Source organism: Phyllobates terribilis, unplaced genomic scaffold (assembly GCF_046119375.1).
Source record: "Phyllobates terribilis strain yellow unplaced genomic scaffold, ASM4611937v1 Scaffold_86__1_contigs__length_6382490, whole genome shotgun sequence".
NCBI lineage: Eukaryota > Metazoa > Chordata > Amphibia > Anura > Dendrobatidae > Phyllobates > Phyllobates terribilis.
This window is the reverse complement of record NW_027362846.1, coordinates 263,501-284,397: the sequence shown is the minus strand read 5'-3', so window position 1 is coordinate 284,397 and position 20,897 is coordinate 263,501. Positions and strand designations below refer to the sequence as shown.

Sequence of the window (20,897 nt, the reverse complement as noted above, 5' to 3'; positions counted from 1 at the left end):
GGAAATAAAAATAACAATCTAGCTAGAAAAGAAAAAATTGCCCTGAGGGAACTCAAAACTAATATGAATTTGACAGTGCGACAAGCAGACAAGTGGGGCACAATAGTGGTATTACATTCTATTTAGCTCAAGCTCAATTTGATTGATTGAAGAAACAAGAATCACTGATGTGTATTTGGAACTAACCAGAGACCCCACCAATGATTTCAATATGGAATTATATAGATTACTACAAGAAGGTTTGAGTACAGGAGCCTTGGATAAAAAAACTGGCGGAACAGCTTTATGTGGAACAACCTTTCATACCTATATATCATTAATTTCCTAAGATCCACAAAAACATATTTCCACCACCACTCAGACCAATAGTAGCGGGCTTAGATTCTATGGGAGAGAGACTGAGTGTGTAGATAGATTTCTATCTTCAACCACTAGTGCAAGAAATTCCCAGCTACATTAGGGACTCTAAATTTGTGGTTACTGTATTTGAACATTTTTTTATAGCAAGAAAATTGGCTATCATGCGATGTTATACACACGTGGTCAAAATTGTTGGTACCCCTCGTTTAATGAAAGAAAACCCACAATGGTCACAGAAATAACTTGAATTTGACAAAAGTAATAATAAATTGAAAATCTATGAAAATGAAGCCTGGAGGCCTGGACAGAAATGATGGTACCTCTGAAAATATTGTGACAAAAGAGACATGTTAAATTAAGTTGTGTCCACTAATTAGCATCACAGGTGTCTACAATCTTGTAATCAGTCAGTGGGCCTGTATATAGGGCTACAGATACTCACTGTGCTGTTTGGTGACATGCTGTGCACCACACTCAACATGGACTAGAGGAAGCAAAGGAAAGAGTTGACAAGCAAAGGAAAATTGATGACAAATCAAAGAGACGGATTATACAAATGGTAACAAAAGAGCCCAGGATAACTTTTAAAAAGAGATTAAAGGTGAACTTCAAACTCAAAGAACATCAGTGTCAGATCGGACCATCCGTCGTTGTTTTATCCAAAGTGGACTTCATGGGAGACGACCAAGGAGAACACCATTGTTGAAAAAAAAATCATAAAAAAGCCAGACTGGAATTTGCCAAACTACATGTTGACAAGTCACAAAGCTTCTGGGAGAATGTCCTATGGACAGATGAGACAAAAATGGAAGTTTTTGGCAAGGCACATCAGCTCTATGTTCACAGATGTAAAAATGAAGCATATCAAGAAAAGAACACTGTCCCTACTGTGAAACATGTAGGAGGCTCTGTTATGTTCTGGGGCTGCTTTGCTGCATCTGGCACAGGGTGTCTTGAATCTGTGCAGGGTACAATGAAATCTCAAGACTATGAAAAATATTTAGATTTGAGAGTACTCAGTGGTTGATACCATCTTTTCAGTTAGCCATTAAAAGGTAACAAATTGCAAGCTTTCGAGACTACTCCGGTCTCTTCATCAGGCATATTATACCACAAAATCTGAAAAGTCACATATTTATACACAATAAGACATACAAAAAATGCAATAGGTAAGACAGGTGATGAAAAGCAGAGTTATTATGGAAGATATAAACAGTTCTGGCTATAAATATTTTAGCAGTTAATAGATAAGGAGTGTGAAGGTTTTATTGTCCTGTGACTAGGTCCAGTGTAGTGATGGCCTCACTTTCAGATCAGCAATGAATGTGTCGCATGGATTTATGTCTTTCTACATCAACTAAGGAATTTGCTCCTCAGACTTGTGAGGTCATCGCTACACTGGACCTAGTCACAGGACAATAAAACCTTCACACTCCTTATCTATTAACTGCTAACATATTTATAGCCAGAACTGTTTATCTCTTCCATAATAACTATGCTTTTCATCACCTGCCTTACCTATTGCATTTTTTGTATGTCTTATTGTGTATAAATATGTGACTTTTCAGATTTTGTGGTATACTATGCCTGATGAAGAGACCCGAGTAGTCTCAAAAGCTTGCAATTTGTTACCATCTTTTCAGTTAGCCATTAAAAGGTATCAACCATTGAGGACTCTCAATTCTAAATATTTTTCTATCTACTGGCCAACACGGTACAAGAATATATATTTTCCCTATATCAAGACTATGAAGGGATTTTAGAGAGAAATGTGCTGCCCAGTGTCAGAAAGCTTGTTCTCAGTTGCAAGTCATCGGTCTTGCAACAGGATAATGACCCATATCACACAGCTAAAAACACCCAGGAATGGCTAAGAGGAAAACAGTGGACTATTCTGAAGTGGCCTTCTATGAGCCCTGACCTTAATCCTATTGCGCATCTTTGGAAAGAACTGAAACATGCTGCCTGGAAAAGGCAACCTTCAAACATGAGACAACTGGAGCAGTTTGCTCATAAGGAGTGGCCAAAATACCTGTCGAGAGGTGCAGGAGTCTCATTGACAGTTACAGGAATCGTTTGATTGCAGTGATTGCCTCAAAAGGTTGTTCAACAAAATATTAAGTTAAGAAGAACCATCATTTCTGTCCAGGCCTATTTCATCAGTTTATTTTTTTTTAAATTCTGTGGAAACAGTGTTGAAAAGAAAATCCTGACTTTAATTTGTTCATTTTCAGAGAGTTTTAATTTATTACTTTTGTCAGATTCAAGGTATTTCTGTGACAATTGTGGGTTTTTCTTTCATTAACCCCTTCATGACCAGTCCATAAGGTCATGTGAGTGCTTATTTTTTGGGGGACGAGTTTTACTTTTAAACGTCATTACTAGTTTGACCCTATCGTGTACTGGAAAACGGGGAAAAAAATTCCAAGTGCGGTGAAATTGCAAAAAAATGCAATTCCACTGTTGTTTTTTTTCTTTCCACGTTCATTGAGTGCTAAAACTGACCTGCCATTATTATTCCCCAGGTCATTATGAGTTCGTAGACACCAAACATGTACAGGTTCTTTTTTATTTAAGTGGTGAAAAAAAATTCCAGAAAAAAATGGCGCAATTTTCCGAGACCCTCAGCGTCTCCATTTTTTGGGGATCTGGGGCCGGGCGAGGGCTTATTTTTTGCCTGATGTTTTTATTGATACCATTTTGGGGTAAATCCGATGTTTTGATCGCCCATAATTGCATTTTATTGCAATGTTGCGGCGACCAAAAAAATGTAATTCTGGCATTTGGAATTTTTTTCTTGTTACGCCATTTACTGATCGGATTAATTATTTTTTTGGTAACTTCTGAACGGGCGATACCAAATATGTGTGTGGGGGGGGTTATTTTTTATTTTATTTTGTATGGGGCAAAAGGGGGGTGATTTAAAGTTTTATATTTTTTACATTTTTTAATATTTTTAAAAACATTTTTTTCACACTTTTTGCTTGCTTCTATAGTCTCCATAGGAGACTAGAAGCAGCCACTGTCTGATTGCCTTTGCTACATAGAGGCGATGAGCAGATCACCTCTATGTAGCAGAAATGCTCCTGTGCTATTAGCGCTGACCACTAGGTGGCGCCCATAGCAATCTTTTCATGACAACCACTGGGGTCTGCTGCAGATCCCGGATTGCCATGCCCACCCATCAGTGACCCGCGATCACATGACGAGGTCACCTATGGGCGGGGTAAGTGGCACACTTCCGGTGCGGCCCTCTTCAATGCTGCTGTCAGAGATTGACAGCGGCATTTAAGTGGTTAACAGCCGTGGGTGGATCGCGATTCCACCCGAGGCTGTTGCGGGCACATGTCAGCTGTAAGAATCAGCTGAAATGTGCCCGGTTCAGTGCGAGCTCAGCGCCGAAGCCTGTGCTGAACCGGGGGTGATGGCCTGGGGCGTACTAATATGCTCCAGGCCAGTAAAGGGTTAAACGAGGGGTATTAACAATTTTGACCACATGTGTACCTCTATATTCAACCACACAGTGTAGCATTAACTAGCCTGAGCTATCACTTGGATACCTATAGCACGTATACAGTAGAAATAAAAGATTTCATTATCATGTCAGATAAATTTCTTCTGGATCATAATTATTTCCGCTTTGACAATATATATATATATTTTTTTTTTACAAAGGAGGGGAGTAAGTATGGGCAGCAAATTTTCATAGTCATTGGATTAATGTCCAAATGGGAGGAGCAATACATTTACCATGAGAGCAATATTTACAGACCAAAAAATCATATGGTACGGTCGATTTATCGACGACCTCCTCCTGATGTTGGGTGGCACACAGGAGGAGGCGTTGAAATTTGCAGAAAATCTCAACAACAATGATTTCAATTTGAGATTCACACTTTGTTTTGAAACCCCATAAAACACTGTACATGGAAATTGTGGTATCAAATAACTCCTGTCTTTGTGGTCTTACAAACAAGCTTTTATAAATGCCTCAAACTTCTAAGTGTGAATCAGACCTGAGATCTAACGTGATAGAGGATGACAGTCCGGTGAAGACGGGAAACATATAGACGGCCGGTGGTGATGTAGTCAGTGACGGACTCTAGCCAAATACGTTTATAGAGCCGTAGTGGAAGATGAAGATTTCGTCTTCATCATAAAGTAGTTATTTCTCATGTCACGTGTAATGAATATCTCCTGCAGTATTGCTAATGCCGATTCCAGTGTCTGTAAATGAGACGAGAATTAGCTTTATGGAAGATGAGTCTATGAGAAAGGTATTCACTGGCAGATTCTGAGGAAGAAACTGCTTGTTGTCTGTGGCCTAAAATATATAGGTTTTATTACTAGATGTAAAGAAGAAAACTAAATACTGTAAAACCTAAATCTCCTCAAATGTTTCCCTTATTATCTCCAGTAATTGTATTATTACACAAGATTTTTATGATGTTACATCGGCTCATCATCTTCTCATTCAGGTCTCTATAATATCAGATCCTCTCAGTGAAGATCTTCTATATAAGAGAATTTTCCTGAATTACGCATCAAAGATGGATATGGACACAGACAAGATGGTGGAGAGGATATTACACCTCACCCTAGAGATCCTCTTCCGGCTTACTGGAGAGGTGAGAGATTCTGATGATGTCACATTACATCATTCTTATCTATGGGAATAACAGATGGACAGAACTGGAGAGGTGAGGACTCTGGAAATGTCTGGAGTGAGATGTATTAATGTGTCTCTCCATAACCAGGATTACACAGTAGTGAAGAAGACCTCTAGTGAGCGCTGTCAGGACCCTGTGTCTGAGGGATGTGGAAGACCCCTGAGCCTAATCACGGGGCCTCCACCTCACCCCCTGATACATGAGGACATCAATGACCAGAAGATCCTAGATCTCACCTACAAGATGATTGAGCTGCTGACTGGAGAGGTGACACTGCTAGGAATGAGGAATGCTGGGACATTTTAAAGTAAAGCTATGAAGGGATTGGAGGGATAACTCTATCATTGTATGTGTCAGGTTCCTATAAGGTGTCAGGATGTCGCTGTCTATTTCTCCATGGAGGAGTGGGAGTATTTAGAAGGACACAAAGATCTGTATAAGGACGTTATGATGGAGGTTCCCCAGCCCCTCACATCACCAGGTAACAGACAGGACTGAATACACACGACCTATAATTATCTGTATGTAAAGAATTAATTCAGTCCCTGTATGTGCTTCCTTTAGATCTATCCAGTAAGAGGACAACACCAGAGAGATGTCCCCGTCCTCTTCTTCCACAGGACTGTAAACAAGAAGCCCCCAATATTCCTCAGGATCATCAGGTAGATGGAGAGAAGGTGTCATGAGATCTCTCCTGTGATGTGTAGACGACTGTGAAGGTCTTGTGTTCGGTCTTATTTTATCCACTAGAATTATATGGTTTATACTTGTATAATGAGAATGGTGGCGATGGCAGGATTAGAGCTGATCATTAGTGATGAGTGAGTGTATCGTTGCCATTCGCTATTCGCACGGATAGTACGGTATTCGGGTTTCTCATTATATTGCTAGTATTTGTGTACTCGCTTCGCTATATTCGAATGTCCCGCCCTGCAGTTTTGGCGCCTCCTTTGCAGCCACTAAACATGATGGGCTTCATAAACAATCACAGTAATGCCGCAGACATCTTGATTGTGGCATTACTGTGATTGGCTGGCCGCCCAGCAACATAGGGTCTATTTAAGCCCTGCTGCCGCCGCCCTTTTGTGCACATTGCGTCTGGAGCCTGCATTCTATAAGCATAGGAAGAGATCGCTGAGCTGCTAGGGAGAGTGTTTAGGCCTCTTGATAAAACAAAAGCCCTTTTAAGGGCTACCTGCAATGTAAACTAGTTCTGTGTTTAAAGGAGCCGCTCACTAGCTCCATAATACCACCAAAAATAGCTCTTTTCAGAGCTGAAGGCACACAACGAAGTCAGAGTACAAGGAGGGAGAGATTGTGTATTAGGTAGGGAGTGTATTAGGTAGTGTTCTTCCAGCGTCCATATTAAAACAGCTCTTGTCAGAGGAAAGCAATATTTTTCCAGTACACACAGAAGTAGCTTTTTGTGCTGCCTTTCTTTTTTTTTTTTTTTTTTTTTTTTTTTTTTTTTTTTTTTACCACCGGTCTATTTTCCCTGCTGTTTTAGGGGTCAGAGCCTGCCTTCTGTCCATATTGGTCCACTTAAAAAAGTGTTTTGTGCCCTACACTAAGCAGTAGTCCAAACATTTCCTACTGCCTGCTACAAAGCACGCACCAGGCCATTTTAACCACTATTTTGGCTGTGACAGCTAGCTTGACTTGTGCCATCAACATCTGAAAATCTGTCAACAAAGCCCAAAATGCCAAAAAAGACTGTTGTTAAGGGACGTGTCAGTGGTGCGCAAGAAGGCACTCAGTCTGTGTCAGGTCAGAAGAATCTTGATGCATCCACTATGTTCCTGGAAAAATTTCCCGGTCTGGAACGTAAACGTGTGTGGAAGCCAGAAGAGCGAGAGCAGATTCTGTCTTGGATAGAAGACAAGGCCTCTACGCATTTGTCAAGCAGCATCAAATCTTCCACGACCACACAGTCTACTGTGGATACACAGAAGGCTGGCCCATCCAATCCTGAAGCTGGTTCTCCTTCCTCCAACAATTTTCAGTCACAGGAGACATATGACCCCAAGCTTGGCCACTCTGAGGATCTGTTTAGTACGTATCCTTTGGTTGGCTCTGGACTATCACTGTGCAGCATTGAAGAGGGACAAGAGGAGGTGGCGTGCGTTTATGCTTATGTATTTGAGGACCTATGGCCAGAAGAAAGACTCTTGGCGGAACATCATTTTTTTTCTCCAGAGGTGGAGGCTGATGATGATGAGACAGAGTTGCTGTCAGGTCAGCCTACAATGTCAACTGGGAAGGAGGATGAGATGGAAGACGAGGTAGTCGATTATGAGTCCACTGATCCGACCTGGACCGTTGGCATGCATAGCCATGACAGCAACACAGAGGAAGATGGATATGTAGCACCAAAACAGGCACCAAGGAGTTGTGGTTTGCACAGAGTGAGAACTGGGTCAACTGTTCCCAAGAGCACCGCCGCTGTGCGCCAAGTCAGGGCGAGGGGGCGTTCAGCTGCTGTGTGGAATTTTTTTTTCTGAAAGTCCTTCAGAGAAAAACATTGTAGTCTGTAGCATCTGCCATGCCAAGTTAAGCAGAGGCCAGGGCAAAGGCAACCTACATGCTCACCGTCCAAGGCTCAAGTTCGATGCTTGCAAACCTATTCAGGAGACATAAATACAAAACAAAAGACATCAGCCCACCACCTGGATATAGGAGTACTACCAGACTAAGGCACCCTGAAGGAAAAGCCCCTCCAGAGACGGGCCACCCTCCCGTCAGCCAGTCTTTCATACTCCAGAGAACGTGCCTTCACCAGGTCACCTAGGATGTTCCTACAAACTTCATTTGCACTTAGGATTTTACTCTGCGTCAAAACTAAAACTCGTGCTTTCCACGTGAAATACCTGACCACTACACTTAGTATGAATAAAGTGGTTCGGTCCCTTCTCCCAAGGTCTCCGAACGCTCCATAGGCCCACCTGGCATAGGATAGAGTAGCCAGCCATGGCCAACCAATGGAAGCTCCCACCCTGTTGTACACCTCTGTATTAAAGGGACAATGAAGAAGGAAGTGCTCCATGCTTTCAGCATGTTAGCACAAGCTGCACGGGGGCAATTCCTGTCCTCTGAGCTCCTGTACTTCAAATTGCCCCTTACACACAGCTTACCTTGGAAGCAGCGCCAAGTCAAGTCCCAGTACTTCTTGGGGATCCTGCTAGAATTTAACAAACTCAACCCAACCTCCAGATCCCAACGGTGGGAAATGAGAAAGCAAGACCCTCCTATCGAGGAGTTTCCTCGGGAGGGACCTCACCTCCCACATTCCCAGATCCCACCGGTGGATCATTTTCAGAACCGGGGTAACATAAGCTGGGAGATGCCCATGCAGTGTGTGAAGATCTTTCAATCTTCCCCCTGAAGATTGATGGCTGAAACCATCCCTTGCAGGATAATACCCATGGAGGAGCCCTCTCTTTCCAGAGGTTTGCCACGTTAACTTTCAAGAAGGTGTTCACTAGGAACACGACGGGTTCACCATATCCAACCACCCTAGTCTCCTCGTGCGGTAAGTGACCTCCCGCTTGACTAGGTTCAGTCTATTCCCCTATATCATCTGGAAGAACAGACTGTAGACCCGTGTCCAGAGAGGCTCTGGCAAGACACAGACGCTGCCCAGGTAGATTAGCAAGGGGAGCAGGAAAGCTTTGCACAGGCCAACCCTTTCCCTCAGGCTCAAAGACCAACCCTTCCATTGGTCCACTCTTTGGGCGACACTTTTGATTCTGCCTTCCCAGTTTTTCATGGGGTAATCACCCTGGCCGAATTCAGTGCCCAGGACTTTGGCATGTTCTTGGGGTTCGGGGAGGGTGTCCGGAAGATCAAACCTGGGATCTCCGCCTCCCAGCCATAGACTTTCACACTTATCCTGGTTAACCTTGGACCCGGATGCCTCCGAGTAGCGCTCCTCTTCTGACATCACCACCATTGCCTCATCTTGCGAAGAAACAAAGACGGTGACATCGTCTGCTTAGGCCACTACCCTCAAGATGGGAAGGGATCAATTGCAAAGGCATAAAGCAAAGGGCTAAGAGGACAGCCCTGACGGACACCAGATCCTACCCTGAAAGGTTGTCCAATCCACCCATTTGTTTCAATTGACATCTCTCATGTTGGAGCCATGATTCATGTCAGTTCACTTGGTGCAACAGCTCTCCAAGGTGTGATCACTCCTTTTTAGATGCAGACTAACGAGCAGATCTAATTTGATGCAGTTGTTAGTTTTGGAAATTTTAATTTACAGGGTGATTCCATATTTTTTTCCTCAGAATTGAGTGATTTCATAATTTTTTCCCTCTGCTTGGTCTGAAAAAAATTACTCTTACTGGGTACCACATTTTTAATCTTGATTTCTTTTAGTGTTTCTTAAAGCCCTAAAGTTGCCATTTGAAATTACTTTAGTTTTGTGCCATGTCTGTGATCTCCTTTTTTTCAACAACATTAAACAACTGAATGAACATCCTCCGAGCCCGGTGATTCCATAATTTTTGCCAGGGCTTGTACAATGGAATCGTTTAAGAGGGCCGTTGTAGATCAGTTGCTGAAAACATCACCCTCAGATAATGCTGGTAGCAGAGGTACCAGCTCTTTTCAACACCAAAGGATAATGGGGAGAGACACGAACACCAGCTCCAACGGAGGAAGGGGGAAAATGTGCCCAAATTGGGCAATTTTCAATATACCAGCAAAACAGCAAGGGCTATCTGCCTATAAAAATGCCTAGGAGGGATAAGTTGCAGAACATGGTCAAGGGTTACTTTAAGTGACCATACGTGTGTCCTTTCTGACGCTTCAGTTCCCTTTAATTATTGGGTGTCTAAGCTGAACACTTGGCCCGACCTCTCTTTATATGCCTTGGAGGTGCTGGCCTGCCCGGCTGCTAGTGTGGTGTCTCAGCATGTTTTCAGTTCCACTGGGGCAATCATCACTGATAGGCGCACACGCCTCTCCACGGAAAATGCAGACAGACTTGCTCTGATTAAATTCAGTAAGGACTGGATATATCCACAGTTTGTAATCCCTCCAGATGACAGCAAGCCAACCTAAATTCACCAAACATGCAGATTCATGCTACTGCTGTTAACGTCACCCCCTTCCCATAAAACAAGATTCCTTCCATCGTCAATCATGACTCAGCCCATAGGGCTAATTTTTACATACTATGCACATTGTACAGTGGACAAACCAGGACAGTATTCCTACTCCAGCCTAACTACTATTTGTGATTGGAGACCCTTGGGATGGTGGCTTCTTGTGTCAACCATGACTCAGCCCATTGGGCTAATTTTTACAAACCCTATGCACATTGTGCAGTGGACAAATCTGTAATGTACAGTGGTCCTACCAAACTAATATTTGTCATTGGAGGATGGAGGCCCTTGTCACAGGTTGTGCCACATTGTGACTGAGATTTGGAATACATATTCAATACCAAATACCAGAAAATAACCAACATACGTTGGAAGGAGGGTAAGTAAAGATTATCTACCAAAAAAGACCATTACCCATTAAAAATTAACTTTTAATTTAAACACACTAAAATAATGTACTCAATAGTACAGTTGGGACAAACTAACATATAAGAAAGGAGACATAGAGGGATATAAAGGTGAAAAAGGAATAGAAATAGTGTCAGCTAGGCCGTAAATAATACGCTATAAGGGATAATAGACTAATCCCTTTCTGGCAGTGGAGTATATCAGCCCCCAATATTCAAATAGTGCCCCCACTGTACCCACGGCTATCCTTCACCTAGTCCCCAAGGAACCTTACTAATGCAATTCAACGAGTACACATATGAATTTGACAAACAGCGTCCTCAGTAGCGTATTCAGCAAATATCCAATAATGACATCAATGGCATATAGAAAGCTAAATGTCCACAGTAATACTGTGACTGCATTCCGGTTTGGTAGCATCTATTATCGATGCACCCTATCCCTCATTTAAACTTTCTTTTTTTCCCCTGATGAGCCCCACATTCAAGGAGGGGGGGCGAAACGCGTAGAGATTATGGGAACATTTGATCCATTGGTATATTTTCATATTGAAGTGAAGCCTGATGTCTTTTTGGATATATGTTAACTCTTTCCTCTGGTGATCGCATCGTTGAATTTGATCTCTACAAACTGAATATTTTTGGATCAACAAGTGGAACTTGACTTTACACCAGCCTAAACACTTCTTGGATGCAACAAGATAAGTCATTGATTTTTATTACATGTATACGTGTTTTTTTCTGACTAGCAGCGTTTTTTTCTCATTGGATTTTCTTTATTTGGGACATTGTCATCTTTGTATCCATCAGCACCTCTAATATCGTTTAGATTTCCTGTAATTGTTTTGGTGATTACTGGACTATTATTTTGCTTTACACTGGTCATCTGATATGGCTTTTTGAAAAATCTCTGGACTTTATATTTTTTTTCAAGATTTAATTGGCCTTTTTTTTTTTTTTTTTTTTTTTTGGGTCTTGCATGACTCTGCATGCTGGTGGACTACATTTCCATACGCCTCAATTTTTTTTTGACTTTTTGGGGTGTTAGTATTACTGTGGACATTTAGCTTTCTATATGCCATTGATGTCATTATTGAATATTTGCTGAATACGCTACTGAGGACGCTGTTTGCAAAATTCATATGTGTACTCGTTGAATAGCATTATTAAGGTTCCTTGGGGACTAGGTGAAGGATAGCCGTGGTACAGTGGGGGCACTATTTGAATATTGGGGGCTGATATACTCCACTGCCAGAAAGGGATTAGTTTATTATCCCTTATAGCGTATTATTTACGGCCTAGCTGACACTATTTCTATTCCTTTTTCACCTTTATATCCCTCTATGTCTCCTTTCTTATATGTTAGTTTGTCCCAACTGTACTATTGAGTACATTATTTTAGTGTGTTTAAATTAAAAGTAAATTTTTAATGGGTAATTGTCTTTTTTCGTAGATAATACATATTCAATAGAAATGTACTGTCAGTCAACCTATTTGGCAAAAAACATGCCTGGCTTGTGCCACATTGTGACTGAGACAGGGGATACATATTCAATAGAAATTTACACTGACTGTTGATGACCGACTGATGGCCCTCTGAAAATTTGAATTGAGGGCCACAACTACTACAGTACTCCATCATAGATAATGTTTGACAAGGGAGGCCCTTGTCAAGGAATCTCCCTGCACTTATGACACAGCCCCCAGGAGTAATTTTTGGAAATACAATGCACATTCTGCACTGGACCAAGTAGTACAATATCAAGAAGTCTTCTCTGCCTATATAATCTGGGAAATATTGACCATCAAAATCTCGGAGCCATTTGGAGAAGCTTCTCCAACCCATCCTGGAGTTGGGGCACTATATATCCTTTGTCCATTGACTTGCACAAGTGATATATTTGAGCTCGTCATCCAGTTGACTAGTGCAGCTTTATTTTTCCAGTTCACTGAGTTCAGCCATACCTGAGGATCGCAGGCCGTACTCACTGCTACCTTCTAGTACTCCATGTCTCTTGACTTTTTCTCTGTAGTTTCTGCCCCTAAATGAGTTAAATAATACAGTGAGGGCCTTACAATATGAGTAAGTGAGGGCACTCTCAGATGTACACGAGGGACCTCCAAAATCTCTACAGGAGGGCACTTCAAAATGTATGTTACAGGGCCACACGAGGGCTCTCACAAAATTCCTGCCTCCTGCAGGGCCTCTGAACATTTGAATTTAGGGCCACAGTATCACATGCTGGTGGTGGAGGAGGAGGAGGGTCAAGCCCAACGCTACAATGGGCACATTGTAAACTGCTATTGAATATGTATTCCACTATCTGAGTGTCAATGATGGAGGGACCGCCCAAATGTCTAAGGAACAGCTGTCCCTCCAAAACGCATGTTACAGAGCCACCTGAGGCCTCTCAGGTCAAAGATCAACATACCTACTAGTACGTTCTTGCTGTGCTTGTAAAGTGCTGGGGAATAGTGAACTAAAAACGATGTATGACAGAGGGACCTACAAAATGTATCAGGACCCTCTCAATTGTAAAAGGTGAAAAAAAGCCGCAACAGTATGTGTGAACAAAGGCTAAAAGGGATATTTTTTGGTTTCTCTGGTTTATTTAGCCTTATATACAAGTGATTGTGCAGGAAAACTGTTTCTTAACCTTTTTGGCCTGTTAAATGCAATTTAGGTTAGGTTTGCTAGTTGTTCTTGTGTGTCTGTAAAAGTGGCGTAACACTGCAACAAACTTATTCCCAGAAACCATATGTGAGTCAGAAATGCATGCAGGCACATTCTCCAGGCTCTTCTCATTCTGTTTCATCACTTTCCCATCCATCAGCCTTTTCCTCAGGCCCCCAGACCACTTTTTAGGGTCTATCAGAAAATTACTCACATTTCCCATTGACTTACCTTGTACTCGCTATTCGGAGCGATTATTACAAAGTGCTCGTTACGATTATAGCGATTACGAATATTACGGTACTCGCTCTTCACTACTGATCATAGATGTGACTTCTCCATCTGTCTGTGACTTTTACAACATTTGTTTCAGGGTGAAGATCTGACCCATATTAATACTACAGAGACATATGTGAGGGGCGATGAGCGGTGTAAAGAGGAGATTCCTACATATGACTACCCAGGTGAGTAGTAACTACTAAATGCAGAGAAGTCACTGATTCTTCTCCGTCACCGGCTGTGGCTGGTTTACCGGTCAAAGAGTCCAGCTGGATCACAATTGTGTAATCACCATTTTGCATCTAGACCAAAACATTGTCCTCCACCTAAAACTGTTCAAATGACTTTGGACATTGAAACTCCTCAAATGACTTTGGACATTGAAACTCCTCAAATGACTTTGGACATTGAAACTCCTCAAATGACTTTGGATATTGAATCTCCTTTTCTATAGAGCTTACAACCTGGAAGATCCACCTACCAACTGAAATTGGAAGATCCTGACTCTTACCTGCCCAGATTTGTAAGCTACCAATCCAAATAACAGTGTACGTAGAATGTGCTGACAAGTTACAAAAATCACTTGAAGAAAAATATTATGATGGGCCTGTAAGAGAAAGCGGAGGGTAATGATGCTGTTGGCTTCCTAGATTCCTGTTATCTTATTGGATGAATCTACCCTCTCTCCCTTCTGTGCTGCTGAATGTGCTCATATGGTCCCTACAAGACCAGGTCCAGTCTTTATGACCAAACCTCACTTTTATGATCGACAACATTAAATGTGCAGTGAGGCCAAGTGTGAATTTCTGTATAATAACAGAGTTTCCCGTTACCCTTACTTTTCTATTTCTTTTTAAACCAAATTACTTCCAATAGATAAAGTATACAAAAACATTACACCTGTGCCATGATATATCTCTAAGCTGTGCGTGGCTGATGGCTGTAATATAGATATATTCACGCCTGCAGGAGATGTGTTGGCATGACTCGAGCCCTGGTTTCATGGATTCACTCCACGTCATAAATAATATTATCAATCCTAAAGAATTTAGATACAATTTATCCTAAAATGGGGGCACTAATACTTTCTCTACTCTTCTGGTCAGGACTCATAGTAGCTCCAACGGTCTACCATAAATAAGTGCAACTCCGGTTTAGTGTTGGAGTCCCCCCCTCCCCCACAAACATGCATTCCTGTTGGGGATGTAATGTGTTTTTTTTTATTCTGTCTTTTTTTTTACAGGTTCATTCTGTATGATAGTTTGATTGTGGTGGGATCGGCCTGCCTCACTTAACTCTGTAATTCCCTGATAGTCTTTCAAAAAAGGTCTCTATTGTCTCTTCCAAATGCCTGAGATCTAAATTTAAGACACCTCAGCTCTGCACTATTATAAAAAGTTCTCATTAAATGTATATTTCTTTTTGAGACTCATTTGACATAAAATATTGGCCCTTACTATAGTTTAAATTGCCAGGAGCTATCAAGAAGCATACTCTAATTATCCCGGAGAGGTTTCACCACTAGTTACTCTTTTTTTTGATCTTCTCATTAGATGTGTTATTGTCTATAGTCAAAGTTTTGCCCATCACCCTTTAACCCCTCTACACCGTGTGCAGAATTATTAAGCAAATGCGTATTTTGATCACATGATACTTTTTATACATGTTGTCCTACTACAAGCTGCATAGGCTTGAGAGCCAACTACTAATTAAGTAAATCTGGTGATGTGCATCTCTGTAATGAAGAGGGGTGTTGTCTAATGACATCAACACCCTATATAAGGTGTGCTTAATTATTAGGCAACTTCCTTTCCTTTGGCAAAATGGATCAGAAGAGAGATTTGACGGGCTCTAAAAAGTCCAAAATTGTGAGATGTCTTGCAGAGGGATGCAGCAGTCTTGAAATTTCAAAACTTTTGAAGCGTGATCACCGAACAATCAAGCGTTTCATGGCAAATAGCCAACAGGGTCGCAAGAAGTGTGTTGGCCAAAAAAGGCGCAAAATAACTGCCCATGAATTGAGGAAAATCAAGCGTGAAGCTGCCAAGATGCCATTCTCCACCAGTTTTGCCATATATCAGAGCTGCAATGTTACTGGAGTATCAAAAAGCACAAGGTTTGCGATACTCGGGGACATGGCCAAGATAAGGAAGGCTGAAAAATGACCACCTTTGAACAAGAAACATAAGATAAAATGTCAAGAATGGGCCAAGAAATATCTTAAGACTGATTTTTCAAAGGTTTTATGGACTGATGAAATGAGGGTGACTCTTGATGGGCCAGATGGATGGGCCAGAGGGTTGACCAATAAAGGGCAGAGAGCTCCACTCCGACTCAGATGCCAGCAAGGTGGAGGTGGGGTACTGGTATGGGCTAGTATTAAAGATGAACTTGTGGGACCTTTTCGGGTTGAGGATGGAGTGAAGCTCACCTCCCAGACCTACTGCCAGCTTCTGGAAGACAACTTCTTCAAGCAGTGGTACAGGAAGAAGTCGGTATTGTTCAAGAAAAACATGATTTTCATGCAGGACAATGCTCCATCACATGCATCCAACTACTCCACAGCGTGGCTGGCCAGTAAAGGTCTAAAAGAAGAAAAAATAATGACATGGCCCCCTTGTTCACCTGATCTGAACCCCATAGAGAACCTGTGGTCCATCATAAAATGTGAGATCTACAGGGAGGGAAAACAGTACATCTCTCAGTACAGTGTCTGGGAGGCTGTGGTGGCTGCTGCACGCAATGTTGATCGAAAACAGATCAAGCAACTGACAGAATCTGTGGATGGAAGGCTGTTGAGTGTCATCATAAAGAAAAGTGGCTATACTGATCACTAATTTTTTTGGTTTTTGTTTTTGCATGTCAGAAATGTTTATTTCTAAATTTTGTGCACTGATATTGGTTTACCTGGTGAAAATAAACAAGTGAGATGGGATTAGATTTGGTTTTTATTAAGTTGCCTAATAATTCTGCACAGTAATGGTTACCTGCACAAACAGATATTCTCCTAAGATAGCCAAATCTAAAAAAAAAAACCACTCCAACTTCCAAAAATATTAAGCTTGGATATTTGAGTCTTTTGGGTTGATTGAGAACATAGTTGTTGATCAATAATAAAAATAATCCTCTAAAATACAACTTGCCTAATAATTCTGCACACAGTGTACATGGATCTGTACTTACACAAAGACCCCTAGGCTTGGACTTGGTGTTGCCTGCTGTTCTGTGGTGTGAGATGACAAGAAGAATAGTCAGGTGGCCTGATCAGAACCAGGAGGGCAGAGAAAATACAAAATCAGAAGACACAATAGTAGTCAGTAAATGGGCTGGGATCACAAGAAGAAACGAAGAAGAAAATACACAACACGGGAGCTGAACACAGAAGACTTAACCAGCGGAGAACAAGGCTGTATCAGGCAGCTTCCGGCATTATGCATGAGCTTTAGTAGGGTGTGGTGCTTTCCATTTGAGTTAAGTAGGAAGCATACTTGACTTTGGAAGAGCGGATTTTGCTGGATTGGTTTATGGAAGCCATGTTGCTTTTCAAGAGTTTTTGAGCCACTAATGATGTGGAAACCTCTGTTTTTCCGTTGATAGATGATGGACCTGAGTGGAGGCTTGTTTTTTGTGATATGAGTAGAAATTTTTATTGGTATAATTTTCGCATATTTGATATTTGGGAGGCAGAATGAACAAACAGTTGAACACCAAACTCTACTGGATCATGCTATGAGGTTTTCTATTAGACTGTGAACTATCATTGTCTTGGTGAATAATTCAATATTTTTACATAACTTGCCATTTGTACCAACAGTTTAGAAATGTTCAAAAATATAAATTTCAAGAATATTTTATTCAAATATATTTTTTTTACTTGGCAGATGACTGTACTAGGAGATCAGAGGGACAGCTGACATCTTCAATTTTCAAATCAGATGAGCTGGAGATCTCACAGGATACAATTGAAGGGAATGCTATTACTCCAAATATACCATCATCCCTTTACAGCAAAGATGTGTCATCTGATCCTTTGAAACAGGTCCTATCTTCTGATTCATTACCGACTACTAAGGAAAATCAAAGTCACAAACTAAGCATTAAAAAACGAACTGCTCCTAAAGCTAAGAAGCCATTTGCATGGTCAGAATATGGAAATAGTTTTCCCCTCAAAAAGCTTTTTCTTAAACATCAAAAAATTCACACAGCAAAGAATAGATTTTCTTGTTTCAAGTGTATGAAATGTTTTAACATGAAAGCAAGTCTTCTTAGTCACCAGAGAACTCACACAGGGAAGATGCGTTTTTCATGTTCAGAATGTGGGAAATGTTTTAACAAGAAATCACATCTTGTTACACATCAAAGAACTCACACAGGGGAAAAACCTTTTTCATGTTCAGAATGTGGGAAATGTTTTACAGTGAAATCAAGTCTTGTTAATCACCGGAGAACTCACACAGGAGAGAAGCCTTTTTCATGTTCAGAATGTGGGAAATGTTTTACAGTGAAATCAAATCTCGTTAAGCACTGGAGAATTCACACAGGGGAGAAGGCTTTTTCCTGTTCAGAATGTGGGAAATGTTTTTTCCAGAAAGCGACACTTGATATACATCAGAGAACTCACACAGGGAAGATGCCTTTTTCATGTTCAGAATGTGGGAAATCTTTTATCAAGAAATCAGATCTTGTTACACATCAGAGAACTCACACAGGGGAGAAGCCTTTTTTCTGTTCAGAATGTGGGAAATGTTTTACAGTGAAATCAAGTCTTGTTAAGCACAAGAGAACTCACACAGGAGAGAAGCCTTTTTCATGTTCAGATTGTGGGAAATATTTTACAGAGAAATCAAGTCTTGTTAAGCACAAGAGAATTCACACAGGGGAGAAGCCTTTTTCATGTTCAGAATGTGGGAAATGTTTTAACCAGAAATTAGGTCTTGTTACACATCAAAGAACTCACACAGGGGAAAAACCTTTTTCATGTTCAGAATGTGGGAAATGTTTTACGGGGAAATCAAGTCTTGTTACGCACCAGAGAACTCACACAGGAGAGAAGCCTTTTTCCTGTTCAGAATGTGGGAAATGTTTTAACCAGAAATCACATCTTGTTACACATCAGAGAACTCACACAGGGGAGAAGCCTTTTTCATGTTCAGAATGTGGGAAATGTTTTACAATGAAATCATATCTTGTTACACATCAGAGAACTCACACAGGGGAGAAGCCTTTTTCATGTTCAGAATGTGGGAAATGTTTTAACCAGAAATTAGATTTTGTTACACATCAAAGAACTCACAGAGGAGAAAATCCTTTTTCATGTTCAGAATGTGGGAAATATTTTACAAGGAAATCAAGTCTTGTTAAGCACCAGAGAATTCACACAGGGGAGAAGCCTTTTTCCTGTTCAGAATGTGGGAAATGTTTTCACCGGAAAGCTTATCTTGATAGACATCAGAGAAGTCACATCGGGGAGAAGTCTTTTTTATATCCTTAATGTGGAAAATGTTTTACTTGAAAAGACACACTTTTAGCAAGAAAAAATTGTGCTAATATGTGAGTGTGTCCTATAGACTGAAGGTAGCTTCCTGTGACTGAGAACAATGAGACAGTGTCCTTCCTGATCAGTGAGAGAACTGCTCTCTTCTCAAGCCCCACACTTATCTAACTGATTGGTGCAGAAGAGGAGAGGAAGGTACTGGGACCTGTACAGAGGCTGGACGTCCTGACTGAGCAGCTGAAGAACCTAGCTTATGGACCTTTCAGATCATGTAACACTGTTTTACATATTTTTAAAAGTTGTCAGGTTCCGTTATGAACTGTGCCATTTCTTAATGAGTTTGACCTCCTGAATTCAAATTGGACAACGAGTTTTCCTTTTACTGCTACATATAATTTAATGACTAAAGGTTCCAGTACTTTGAAACATTATTATTCTTGTAAATATACAGATGCAGAATATTTTGTTATGCCAATTTTCTGATATTTATTTAGAGAAAACTTAGAAACAATTCAAATAACTAAAACCTGTGTAAACCCTATTGCGAATTTTAAACAGTTACAGAAATTGCACTACAAAATTAGTCCTTATTCAGTGACAACTGTTTTTTGCTTGTTTCTTGTACTCCTGTATCAGATCATCTCTTAAAATTATGCAACAGTAATCTGCAAGCATTGATGGATTTAATTTCCCTTTATATCTTTTCTCCATAGCTGCAATATCTTGGTTACATTTCTCACCATCCTCGTCTCTCACTACTCCACAGTTTGGTAGAAGAAAAGTCTAGAATATAAGAAATGAATCATTAAGGACATGTTAAAGCCAAGATCCTTACATGTTTTGAGTAGAAATAACACCAACTCTTCATAGTTACTGTATCTACTCTTGAGTTTCTCAAAAAGTTAGTTACTGCAAATGTAAACCATACAGCCTTTTTCTTGCCCTGGAACAAATGAAGAAACTCCTCATCTTGAAGAAGCTTACGAATCTGAAGTCCAGTAAAGACTCCTTCTTTTATATTTGCTTCACTTAACCTTGGAAAGTTATCAATCAGATGCATTAATGCTTTTACATTTTTATCCATAGCCTTTACAAAGTTCTTCATTAGGCCCAACTTGATAAGATTTTGTTACCACCATTGCCTAGGTGGATCCTCAACTTCTGAATGCAGGACAGTTTACTCCCTTGCAGAAGTGAATGTTGGAGAGGCCAGTCCCTTTTTTTGTAGCAATATTTTCTTGCACGACTATCCCACTCACACAGAAAGTAGCAGTACTTTTGGGCAACAACCCTGACGACATATGTAAACAAGCAGATGTAGGAACTCCGGCCGAGCATCTAGCTATTTATCCAATATAATACTTGACGACCATCCTAAAAATCGGCATACATCTACTAGTTAACTGTCTGAGTGTGGAAGTACTTTGCTCCAAGGGAAAAAAATGACCAGGAAAAGCCACATAAAGACTTCGGGAGAAGCAGGCTCTCCACTCCAAGATGACACCATGGTTGTCACGCTAGAGACAGATTGAGCAGGGGAGACTAGGAGGAGGGAAGTGGTGGCTAGGCTGTAGCAATTTGCCTGCACAGAAACACAGGTGTCAGCAGGTGACAGTGGCCTTCTTATAACAGCTACCCCACACCTGTGCATGGGCTCCAAGTGAAGGAGTTGGGTGTGCAGGAGATGGGAGAGGCAGCTGCTTTGAAGGGGATGAAAAGACCACAAATTTGCATGTAGCACAATACTCACTGCCCCACGGCCTAATCTGCGCCAATGGGACATACAGGTACCTGAGGAACCTACTTTAAAAGATGTTTTCATTGCAGTGGTACATTGTAAATTCTCTCTCTGCTTTCAATGTACATTTTGGTGGTCTTAAAGATGAGATAGCAGGTATATGA

General features: G+C 41.0%; 1 protein-coding gene across 2 annotated transcripts in view; it reads left to right on the top strand.

Annotated features, from left to right (window-relative positions):
- Positions 1 to 19,812, top strand: part of LOC141197729 (uncharacterized) — a 38,339-nt gene extending 18,527 nt beyond the window's left edge. The window contains exons 1-5 of one of the 2 annotated variants that reach the window (XM_073662814.1): positions 5,093 to 5,297; positions 5,388 to 5,511; positions 5,595 to 5,692; positions 13,596 to 13,686; positions 17,383 to 19,810. In XM_073662814.1, coding sequence (XP_073518915.1) covers positions 5,274 to 5,297; positions 5,388 to 5,511; positions 5,595 to 5,692; positions 13,596 to 13,686; positions 17,383 to 18,992 — 1,947 coding nt within the window. In that variant the 5' untranslated portion in view covers positions 5,093 to 5,273 and the 3' untranslated portion in view covers positions 18,993 to 19,810. Of the gene's footprint in view, positions 1 to 5,092; positions 5,298 to 5,387; positions 5,512 to 5,594; positions 5,693 to 13,595; positions 13,687 to 17,382 lie in introns of those variants that run through there. The other variant, XM_073662813.1, reaches the window with a different exon arrangement.
- The last annotated feature ends 1,085 nt before the right edge of the window (positions 19,813 to 20,897 follow it).